Source organism: Cnephaeus nilssonii (assembly GCF_951640355.1).
Source record: "Cnephaeus nilssonii genome assembly, chromosome: 7".
NCBI lineage: Eukaryota > Metazoa > Chordata > Mammalia > Chiroptera > Vespertilionidae > Cnephaeus > Cnephaeus nilssonii.
The window spans coordinates 28,987,485-28,999,962 of record NC_137078.1 but is presented as its reverse complement, the minus strand read 5'-3'; the positions used below and the strand labels follow the sequence as shown (position 1 = coordinate 28,999,962).

Sequence of the window (12,478 nt, the reverse complement as noted above, 5' to 3'; positions counted from 1 at the left end):
CACAATATTTTGCTTTAGGTGCTTTGGCCTCTCCAGAATTCTTTTTAAAAAAATATTTTTATTGATTTCAGAGAGGAAAAAAGAGGGAGAGAGAGTCAGAAACATCAACGATGAGAGAGAATCATTGATCGGCTGCCTCCTGCACACCCTCTACTGGGGATCGAGCCCACAACTCTGGCATGTGCCCTTGACTGGAATCGAACTGGGACCCTTCAGTCCATAGGCTGACGCTCTATTTACTGAGCCAAACCAGCTAGGGCTCCAGAATTCTTTACGACGTGTGTAGGGAAGGTTATCATACCAGAAAACTCAGGAAAGCCTAGAAAATTCAGAAAGACAGAAATTCAGCTGGGATTGGTTTTCAAGCACTGAGTAGATGATCCTCACAGAGAAATTCACTCTCTCTCCTGCCTCTGCACACCATGTTCAGGGTAAAATGATGAACAAAACTGAAAATGTCAGAACCAGGCCATCTGCAGAGTCTGTTCTTTCCAGATGGGATTAGGTGTGAAAGGGACAATGACCACTTAGTACCTGCTGACCATGTTCCAGGAATAGGATTCGGTAGCTTATACACACGACTGAGTGTATTCCTTTCAACAACCACATGAGAGAGACATCATCACTCCCACTTCACAGACTAAACTAACACTCAGGAGCCACGTGCCTCGGGTCAACTGGCAAGTCTAGATGCAAACCCAGGTCCAGCTGAGCCCACGGCCATGCTCCATCCACATGGTTAAGCTGGTTCTTTTCATTCAAGAGTGCCAGCACCTTTATCAAGTTCAAAGAGCCCAAAATGAGACATGATTATAACCTCTACCATCACTTCTTAAGCCTACAAAAAATGGAATCTGTTCTCTTCTTGCTTAATTTACTTTAATTCCTATCATCAGCCAAAACATTTTAACATCAGGACAAAGTCATTGAAGAAGGCTTTTCGACCCTGAGTTGGGCATATTTTTAAAGCCTTTAAAGCTGACAAATAATGAAGCATAAAGCTATGTTCACACATGAAGTCACACATGGTGATAACGGACTTGCCTGATGTTTCCCTTAATGTTAACACCCAATTCAATATTCCTGACCTGGGGCCTCATGCACACTGTAAGACCATTCCTGGGACTCTTCTGGACCATCTGAGCTCAGAGGAGGGCCGGTGGCAGCAGTGCTGACAGCACCGTCGCACAGGCCGGAGGGGGAAGAGGAGGATAGAAAAGGCTGCCCCGTGGAATTTAAGTAGGGCTACTCTTCAAGAGAGGTACACAATAGTAAAGGAACAAATAAAATGGTACTACTTTTCCTGATTTCTGTATCATTAAAGATGATGTTTTAAAACTCCATCCTTTTTAATAGGCATACATGAAGGAATTAAACCAGGCAGGGCCTTTGGAATAATAATCTGCCGGCTACTACCATTTGTTGTGATCTTTTTTATTGTAGCAATTTAAAATCAAGCTTGTAAAACACACTGTGTCGAACAACAAAAGATAAGCCAATTTCCTTTAAGCATTTCTGATGTAAAAGCCACCTTTCTGGCAATATCATTTAAATGCTGGGTTTCACTGTTCCCTCTTGGCCATCCACCCCAACTCCAAGTATGATTTTTTTTTTTAAATAACAGCAAACATTAGTGGTTATGCTTATCAAGTTTTCCAGTTCACTCCTGGCCGAGCAGGATGATACACTTGGCAGGGTCTGGACAAAGGCAAGTCTGCGTCATTCCGTTATCAGTCACATGCGATGCACACAGTTCTCACATGTACTTGTCAAGCTCATGAGGAGTCACTCAGGTTTGGACACCAGAGTGTGTCACATTCTAAGTGAGAGCATAGATAATGGTACCCTCTTTGTCCCTACTCTCAAAGTCCAATTAACATGCCTTGCAGTATATTTTGAGGGAAAAGATAATACATATATTAAAACAATTTTGGAATTATATGGCCAGATAAATACCACTTATCTTTTTTTCCGTACATGAAGTCATTGCTATATACTTTTCTTGGAGTGTTTAACAATTGTGCTAGAGAAAGGACATCAAATGATGCTTAGAAATGTGATACACATTTTCATTTCACACTCCATCAGCTTTTACAACTGTAGCTCAATGAAATGTAAGAGAGAGCTTGGCAAACAGCCATATTTACCAAGGTATAAAATAGTGGTCAGGTTACTGTTTTATAGAAATTAAAAAAAGTTTCGTTTTCAGTCCACATGACTAAAGCAGGTATTCAGCTAACACCATAGAGTAGTGATTTTCAACCCATGTGCCATCTCAGGCACCCTGGTGTGTGCAAGAATTTTTAAAACATGCAATACCTGACCATTCAGTCAGGGCACTGACCTCTTTTCCCTTAGATTGTCAAATAAAAAAATGACAACAGCCTGCCCGGCCAGCATGTCTCAGTGGTTGAACAATGATCTATGAACCAGGAGGTCATGGTTCAATTCCTGGTCGGGGCACATGCCCGGGTTTCAGGCAGCCAATCAATGATTCTCTGTCATCATTGATGTTTCTATCTCTCTTCCTCTCTCTTCCTTTCTGAACTCAATACAAATATATTTTAAAAATTATACCCTTTTTTTTTTTTGCAAGATTGACATAAAATATGTTTTTTGTGTGCCGCAGGATTTTAGTAATTAGTGTATGTGTGCCATGAGATGAAAAAGGTTGAAAATCGCTGCCCGAGAGAAAGGCACCATAAGCACATATACTGACATGGTTTAGTGCCTGTTTAACTATAGGTTTTACTATATTATAAACAGCTTCATAAAGCAAGAAACGATGTCTTCCCTCACCCGGTTCTACTCAGGATTTACTGACAGACACACACTGGATCTGACCATCTTTGGTGTTATATCTTTCACTTGAAAATAATGGCGTTTGCCTTCTGCATCTAGACCAGAAGCAGAAACAGCTGATCCCCTTAACAGGCAGAGAAGAAGAAGAAAAAAAAAGCTAAAGGCATCAGCAGAACTGCATCTTTCTAATTCAGATTTCCACGTGTGGGAAAGGACTGCAGCCTCCTGCAGACACAGAGAGGGGCTGTGAATTACAGAGCCACGGTCTGAACCCTGCGCCTCCCCAGCTGCTTCTTACTGGCAGGGTGAGGGGAGCACCTTTTACTCACCTCGGTCAAGCCTGAGACCTCTCCTTTGGCTAATGGTTTGCTGATGGATGGCGTGTATACTTTGGCGTCTGCTACTGGCTGTCCTTTCATAAAATGCTTTCCTGATTCATAAATGTCCACTTCGACCATTTTCCCCATGAATGTGGGGTTCTTTGGCACTAAAACCTTTAAAAAAATGTTCAGAAGGCTCAATTTGAAAATAAACTTTTAATTTTAGAACAGTTTTAAATTTATAGAATTACTGCAAAGGGAGCACAGAGTTCCTGTATAGCCCATACTCAGTTTCCCCAGGAAAACAGTACACCAGTCTGCCGGACTTGTCACAATGAATGAGCCATTATTGGTGTCTGACTATTAAGTAAAGTCCCACTTTATTCAGAATTCCTCAGCTGTCAACTAATGTCCTTTCTATTCTGAGATCCACCCCAAGTGGGCTCTATCTTCCAGCTGCTCCAGGACCTGGGTGGGGACCTGGGGGAAGGGCCGGCACTCTGGGAGGAGCTGCTGCACACAGCCCCCTGCACTGCAGGACGCCTGCTGTCCTCAGGCATGTGCGAGGCAGACCTGGGAAACCCCAGCAGGCAGCCAGTCACTTCTGGACAGGCCTTTGATATTCTGCTCTTGGCTGTCCCATGCAATGAGGGAAACCAAGACAACACTGATGAAAGCCTCCTACTTTTCATACCTTCCAAGTTAGCCATCAGAGTTCTGGTTTGAGTAGACACTTCAAATAAAGGCCTGCATGTTTGTGTGCATGTATATGTGTGCGTGCGTGCACGAGCGTGTGTTTGGGGGGAAGAGAAAGAACACTTAAAAGCAACCTTTTCAATATCCCAAACATGGAGTAACATGGAGGTAAAAAGCTCCTTTAACTGGCTGCCATTCAGTTCTTTTGCTCTGTAATAAAACACATGTATTGTAAGCGCTACCTCCACATAGAATCAGCTACTTTGGAAGGGTACTCTGGCCGGTTCACAGGAAACTGTCCTATGGTCTCTTTCCACTAGAGATTTTGGGTAAAAGCACTTGTTTACCTCGAGCAAATCTCTCCCTTGCTTTGGGACTTACAGGTAGTCTGTATGCATTATGTCTCCCTCTATTTTAGGACTAGCTACTGGCCAATCTTTTAAAGTTGGGATCCAAAATAAAGAGACTGATTCTGACCCAGCAAGACTTTGATATCTTGATGCAATCTTTCCTTCTGGAACTCATCTCAGTAGGAAAATAATTCCTGTGAGATCTCTGGAACTTAGTTGTAAAGACAAAAAGGTCAGAGGAGGCGGAGGCTGCGCAGCCGGTTTCTCAGAGGCCGCGGTGGATCTCGGTCCTTCTGAGTCTGATTTTCATGACCACTGAGTCCACCGCTTCATCAAAGTGTAGGAAGGTCACCTGGGTGGCGAGTTACTCACGGTAAGCAGACGGACTAAGAGAGCTTTAGTATCAGAATATGAAAGCCCTTTTAAATCAATTTTTATAAGACGAGAAAATCTCCAGAGTACACTATCCCGGGGAGATCTGGTGTGATTCTGGGGGAAAATAACTCCCCTTGATCTGCTGCCTTGATCTGAATGAAGGGCTCAGTGTTTTTCCCCCTCCGGTTTTAATAATTGGAAAAAGCCCGGCTGCTTTAAATTGGAGGAAACAGCTAATGAGGCATGCCATTGCCTTTAAAATGAAGGGGAAAAAAGTTCCCCGCTGAGGCAGAAACCCAGATGGCAAGAGAAAGGAGAGGGAAGAGGCAATGAAAATACAATCAAGCTCCTCCCCAGGCTGAGCAGAGAGTGGGCCTGGGTAGGAAAGCGGCCCTCTGGAGTCAATTAATGAGATGGAAAGTGGGGAGAGCCTCAGCTCAAACACGAGTGTTGGAAATCCTTCCTCGACAGTCGCCTCCACAGGTACGGGACAGGGCTTGTTTAGTCTGGGTCTGGAAAAGCTCCCCACCTTTCCTGAGGACCCAGGCCCGTCTGAGATGGCTCCCGGTGGCACATCAGTGCCCGAGGCCTCTTAGCTACTGCTTCCCTGCTCACAGGAGCAGTTGGCTGCCCTTGACTGTCCCCTGCATGACTTGCCCACAGTGGTCTTACGAGCCTTCCCAAGCTCTCATTCTGACCATGACCCAAAGAAAAAATCCACTTCTCATTTGATCTTAAAAGTTAATACAATCCAGGACCCATTAAATTCCTGTCCCCATGCCAGTCCCCCACCTGAGAGGGCATATCCCATCCCCATATCCTGATGCCCCTCGAGGAGGCATGGTGTTTCCTTCAGTCACTTTCCAATGGCTTTACCTCCTGGGCAAGTGGAGTCCCAAATGCCGAGACAGAATCTGGCTACTGGGGAGGCAAGGCAGGCTCACTTCCCGGGCTGGGAAAGAGCCCCTGAGGGTGGGTTTGGAGAAAATTCTCAAAGTAAAGTTGTTTTGATCCTTACACTGCTCTCCTCACACAATCAGAGTTGAATCCAAGGAATAGACTCTTTTCCCTTTGCTCCCAGCATTTTTATCAAGGTGGGAGTTATAAAAACAAATACGAAAACTAAACAGAACTAAAAATCCAACCAAGAAACCTGCCTGATGCCTTGACAGTGAGAGGAAATCCCTGCCCTTCCCGCTGATGTCGCCCGTGCAGACATCCTTCTTGCCTCTGGACAGGACTCTGCCAGGCTGTGGAGATGTTGGCAGGGACAGCTGTCGGTTCCAAACTCCCCAAAGCCTAAGGCTGGCCCCCTCAAAGACTAGTGGGGACTGAAATACACGTATTCCTTTATAAAGAATGTTTTGCAGACTAAGCCACGAAGATAAGGCCCATGTCAGTCCGGCTGGCTGGATGCTATAAAATGCCTTTTGCTGCACAAGATTCTACAACCCTCCCCGCTTTTAAGTTCCTTTTGCTTAAGCAGACTTATTTTCAGAACTCTTTTTCATTTTGGAGAAAATTTAAGAACACAGAAATATCTCTTACCTGCTCATAGAATTGATTGTGTGCAACATAAAACTTGGAATCAAAAGATTCTTCTGTTACTAACACTTGTTGTCTTTCACCAATCTGGGAAGAGAAAGGGAGAAAAAAAGGAATGATACGGGCAAACACCTAAGAATTCAAAACAAATGCCAGCCCAGTAAGTAGTATCCTCCTGAATTTAAAGTAGGCTCTAAATTGCTAGTTACTTAACAGCTAATAAAGAATCACCTATTCAAATTTCCTGAAAGACTTTATTAACTATTTGGTAATAAAAATGAGACTAGTATGAAATCTTATATTCTTAACTATGAAACAAAACTTGATTTTATTTCCTCCTTCAGCATAAGATAATTAAGGCTTCTAAGACTTACAAAAATCTTCTAAATATCACTTTGTTTCTTGAAACAAGGCTGCAAAACAAGCCAGAACAAGCTGCTTCTAATCCAAATTCATGAAAATATTTTGGCAATATGAAAGAGTAGTAATAAACATTAATTTGAGTTATGGGGAATGTAACACTAAAGAAAATGCTTCCAAAAACTAGTCATTAAGAGCTTGCATCTAAACATTTCACATACTATTCTGAAATTACTAATTAATTCACACAGCTATTTACTTGTCATATACATTTTCTCTGTCACAGGCAACTGTCTCCTCTATGTTGCAGCCATGACCTCATATTCATATTTTTAAAGAGAAATACAACAAAAATAGGGGACTGTTAATTCTCTACAGGATTGACCTATATGTATCTATATTTATTATCTAAGCATGCATTTTCAATAACCAAGAAGTTAAATCAGACAAAATATAGGATAAAGAAATGTGACTTCTAAAATATTCTACCATTTCCAAGTTTATTCCACTGTGAAATGTAACATTTAAAGTATCAATTACTGATTTTTACAAGGTTGTCAAAATGTCTGATGTAGCAAATATTGAATGACTGCATTGAATGACTGTGCCCGGAATTACATTTGCCTTTGTTACTTGGTAAATATAACCCTCTATATTAAAGCACGTTGGCATGAAGATTTAAAAAAGCAATCCCCAGTGTCATAGGTAGGAACTTGCCACCACGTTCAGGCAATTCCCATTTAGGAAACATAAACACAGCTGCACTAAATAGACCACCAATACAATAAAAAACACACCCTCTTCTATGTACAATGCCAATACCTAAATACACCATAATTTACTATTTTTTTTTACTATCTCATTCAAAACGTAGCCCTCTTAGTCAAAGATTGTAAGGTTTCTAGGGTGACACTTATCAAAGACTTATTTCACTTTATGAAAACTAGTAATAGTTCCTGCAACACTAATTTCTTTTAAAAATCAAATGGCAACAAAAGGAAGTTCCTGAAACTTCTACTTTGAGCTTTATTTAAAAAAAAAAAAAAAACACCCTGATGAATACGGGTTTCACTGAAGTATATTTTTCTGTAAAAAACTTAGAATGTTTGCATACATTTCACAGTGTGAGTTGCTTATAACTTAGGATAAGTATCTCTCGATGGTTCTTAAGGAAATTTGCAATTACACTCCATGTAACATTAAGTTTTCAGGAAATTAATCTAACAATAATATGGGGTTGTAGAGACACTGAAACCGAATGCTGGTTCTTTCTTCTTGTTGGAGTGAATGCAGTCATCGTTTTTGGGCTGTCCTATTTATCTGGACATAATAATGACAATATACACACAGAATTAGAAGACTTGCTATGTTTATACAGTAGAGGGCAGGGCTTTCGATCAACCATCAGAGAACTATTTGTAGGTGAGTATTTAACTATTATTTGCCAAAGGGATTCAGGAAAACTGCTATGTGCAGTCATTTATAGTGGCAAACAACTCTCCAGTCACCCTTTTTGTCCTCTCAGCCATGGATATTTCATCTCACTGGTGAGGCTCTTATACTTCCTCAGAGAATACTGGGCAAAAATGAGCATAAGAAAGCCAAGACCTTGATTAAAAGCTGCTACAATCTATCCCCACCCCCTAAAATACCAACAAAAACTAATACATGCACTCCTCAATATTTTTGTAAGGTTAAAGTTCCAATGAAATGAATATAAAATACAACCTTTAAGATAATCAGCTATTTCAAATAACCTTAAAACAACAATGATGCTAAGGAAGGGAACTCTGGAAGATGCAACTTTGCCTTGGCGACAGTGAGGAAACTTATGGGCTAAGGACATGTATAATAAACCTCACATTTTTTTCTTTTTTAAATGAGTCACCTCCTCCTATACTTTCCAACTGTTTTCTCCTTTAAGCTAGTGTGGTTAAAGAACTGCATTTAACAAGAGTGAGGATGGTAATCCATCTTTGCCTATCAATGCCTCTGTTATCTAGCAAGAAATCCCAGCCTAAGAGGAAAAAGGCAGGGTATTTGAAGAAAAAAAGGCCACATATCCTAAGATAATAGGACAACAAGCACCCATCCAGGTATTATGTTAATGACTGAGATAATCCACTAGAAGTGATCGGACCAGTCTGTCTTACAGATAATGATGGAGATGAGGTGTGTCTCACCTGACATTCTGATATTCCCCTGGGAAGTAGCTTCTATGGCTACCTCACTACCACTGATAGAACCTTCCCTAACAACTGGACCCACTGACAGAAATGCAAGGTTACACCACTGGCTTAAAACAAACCCTTTTCAGAACAAGATTACAAAAAGAATGCTGTGTAATTTTTTAAATGAACCAACTCCTGCAAATGTATAAGGTTGAAAATAATGTTTTTATGAACTTTGTGACTAACAGCAAAATATGGCTATTCAGCAGAGATGATTAAGATGAAAGTGGAATTGTAAACCTAAAAAATGATCTAGAAGGTGGCTTTAAGGTAACCGGAATAGTCAAGGCTAGGAAGAAAGGGAAAGAAGGAACATACCTCAATGAAATGAAGGTTATATATGACAAACCCACAGCCGTATCATACTCAATAGGCAAAAACTACAAGCATTTCCCTTAAGATCAAGAACCAGACAGTACTGAAAGTACTAGCCACAGCAAATAGACAAGAAGAAATACAAGCATCCAAATTGGAAAGGAAGAAGTAAAATTGTCATAATTTTCAGATGACATGATACTGTATATATAAAATCCTAAAGATTCCACCCCCCCCCCCAAAAAAAATATACTAGAACTGATAAATGAATTCAGTAAAGTAACAGGATACAAAATTAATATCCAGAAATCAGTTGCATTTTTACACTAATAATGAACTATCAGAAAGGAAAACTAAGAAAACAATTCCATTCACAACTGCTTAAAACCAATACCTAGGAATAAATTTAACCAAGGAGGTAAAAGGCCTGTACTTGCAAAATTATAAGACATTGAAGAAAGAAAGAAGATACAAATAAGTGGAAGAATTCACATCATTAAAATGTCCAAATTACCCAAAGCAATCTACAAATTCAACGTAATTCTTATTACGTTGGCAAATAATAGTTAAATACTCACCTACACCGTAAGACATCAATGGCATTTTTCACAGAACTAGAACAAATATTACAAAAATTTATATACAACCACGAAAAAACCGAATAGCCATGGCAATCTTGAAAAAGAAGAATAAAGTTGGAAGAATCATGCTATCTGATAGCAAACTATACTATGCGACCATTGTAATCAAAACAGCATGGTACTGGCATAAAAACAGACATAAAGGGGGAGGGTAGGGAAGGGTGGGGGTAAAGAGGGAGATCAACCAAAGGACTTGTGTGCAAGCATATGAGCCTAACCAGCGGTTAAGGACAACAGGGGGGTGGGGGCATGTGTGGGGAGGGGTGTGGGATGGGAATGGGGAGACGAGGAAAAATATGTGATACCTTAATCAATAAAGAAATTAAAAAAAAAGACATATAGATCAATGTAACACAATACAGATGCTTGAAATAAACCCACACCTTTATGGTCAATTAATATCTGACAAAGGAGGCAAAAACATACAATGGGGGGAAAGATAGTCTATTCAATAAATGGTGTTGAGAAAATTTGACAGATACGTGCAAAAAAGTGAACTAGACCACCTTCTTACAGCATACACAAGAATACACTCAAAATGGATTAAAGACTTAAATGTTAGACCATAAAAATCCTAGAAGAAAAAAACATAGGCAGCAAAATCTCAGACATCCTGGCAGCATTATTTTTTTTCTGATATATCATCTTGGGCAAGGGAAACAAACAAACAAAAAGTAAACAAATGGGACTACATCAAACAAACAAACAAAACTGCACAGCAAAGGAAACCATGAACAAAATGAAAAGACAACCCAATGAATGGGAGAACATATTTGCCAATGATACATCTGATAAAGGGTTAATATCCAAAGAACTTATAAAACTCAATACCAAAAAAACCAAAACAACCCAATTAAAATATGAGCAAAAGACCTAAATAGACACTTCTTCAAAGAGGACATACAGATGGCCAATAGACATATGAAAAGATGCTCAGTGTCACTAATCATCAAAGAGATGCAAATTAAAACGACAGTGAGATATGTCCTCATTGGGAGGAGGGTTCTGGGCTGGGGGAAAAGGTGAAGAGATTAAGCAATGTCATAGACAAAGACAACAGTATGGTGAGTACCAGAGGGAAAGCGGGGTAAGGGAGGTTGAGAAGAGTATAGGGAGGATAAATGGTGCTGGAAGGAGACTTGACTTGGGGTGCTAAACACGCAATACAATACCCCTACCCCCGCTCCCCGAAAAAAGGAAGAAAGGGGAAAGTGGTGAGGCAGGAGAAGGAATGGTCAGAAGCAGAAAAGCATAGTTCTAGCGGAAACTGGGGGAGAGGAAGTGTTACTCAAAGCATTCTATTCCACATATTTGAATTGGACAGAAGAGTGGGAAGACTCAGGGTTTGGGTAGATTGTTTCTAAGATAAAAAAGATTTGACTACATTTTGGGCCTTCACATTCATCGAAAAAATGAGTTTGGTAGAAGTGACATGCCGGTGGAGAGAGGAGAGTAGGGCTGAACAGGAAGTGGGTTATAATATTTAAAGGACCTCTCAGATCCAAAACTGTTAAGTCATTGTTCATGGCAGATCTGTAGGTTAGGGGCTGGTATGCTCACAAGGTTTCAGATAAGGAAATACTCACTCTAAATCCAGGCTCCTTTTTCTGACAGTAAACGTATGCTTAGAGCCTTCCGTAAATTGCAGCTAATTTCTGGCTGCCCTTAAAGTAACAACATAATCTTTAATACCCACTAAGAAACCTGAACCTAAAGAAACCTGTCAAAATCTTTCCAATGAAGCTCCCGCTTTTTTGTATTATCCTAAGGAAGATATCCCTTTTCCTTTTTTAAAAAAAATTATTGATTGATTTTAAAGAGAGAGAGAGAGAGAGAGAGAGAGAGAGAGAGAGAGAGAGAGAGAGAAAATCTTGATTTTGTTACTCCACTTATTTATGGATTTATTGGTTGCTTCTTGTATGTGCCCTGAGTGAGGATCGAACAATCAACATTGGCATTTCAGAACAATGTTCTAACCAACTGAGCTACTCAGCCAGGGCACCCTTTTCCTTTTGATTTGCTTTATAGACATATAATTTATAGTTGACTGCATAAAATGCCTATTTAATTTCTACAACATTTAAGAGCTTGGGGTGGGGATACAACCCCCCTGCTATAGTATTTCTATGGTACACTCAGTTTCCACTGGCAAAGTTTGACCTTCAGGACATTAGTCAGGACTTGTGAAAGTGCCTGTCTGTCCTGGTACCTGCTTTCACAAGCTAGGCACACTCTCCTTCACTCATCAAATGTCAGTGGAGAAAGCAATGTTTCCTAGGATGTGCAGAACTTCACTTAGTCTATCTAAACCTGACTTTAAAAGACATTTTATGAAAACGAATTATAAAAATAGTCTTGTAAAACCACCCGTCCATTTCACAGAGTGGGTCACTGGGGTGAGGTAAGGTGCAGGACCCCGCCGCCCCAAGTCCCGCATTACTGGTGACTTGGAGTTCCTGGGAACTGGGGCCTGGCTAGGAAAGAATGAGGTGGTACAACTTTCTACGACTTGCTGAAAAAGTATGAGGAAAGCTCTTAAGCTTGTCTTTAAGCCACAATGGCAGAAAACTCGACAATTTCCCTAACTTGACAACGAAGGTAAAAACCTGAAGGGGGCTTTGCAATCTCTGATTTCACGGAGGGGTAACTGAGGTCCGGTCAAATGCGGAGATTGGCGCAGAGGCAGAGAGAAGGAAAGGAAGTCTGGGGCGATTCCCTCTACTTGATCCTCCTATTAAATTATTAGCTGTAGAGAAAACACAACATCATGGATCTAATTCTGCAGCACGTGACTTTTCTTTGAGTAGAGAAACATCTGTGACAAACAAAAAGCAATGTTTTTT

The 12,478-nt window shown here is 40.6% G+C and overlaps 1 protein-coding gene across 5 annotated transcripts in view; it reads right to left on the bottom strand.

Moving 5' to 3' along the window:
* CDKAL1 (CDKAL1 threonylcarbamoyladenosine tRNA methylthiotransferase) overlaps positions 1-12,478 on the bottom strand; it is a gene marked incomplete at its 5' end in the record, with an annotated part of 659,036 nt that overhangs the window by 25,337 nt on the left and 621,221 nt on the right. For all 5 annotated transcript variants that reach the window (XM_079776595.1, XM_079776597.1, XM_079776596.1 and 2 more), the window contains 2 exons: positions 3,132-3,296; positions 6,092-6,175. In XM_079776595.1, the coding sequence (XP_079632721.1) occupies positions 3,132-3,296; positions 6,092-6,175 (249 nt within the window). The remainder of the gene's footprint in view (positions 1-3,131; positions 3,297-6,091; positions 6,176-12,478) is intronic.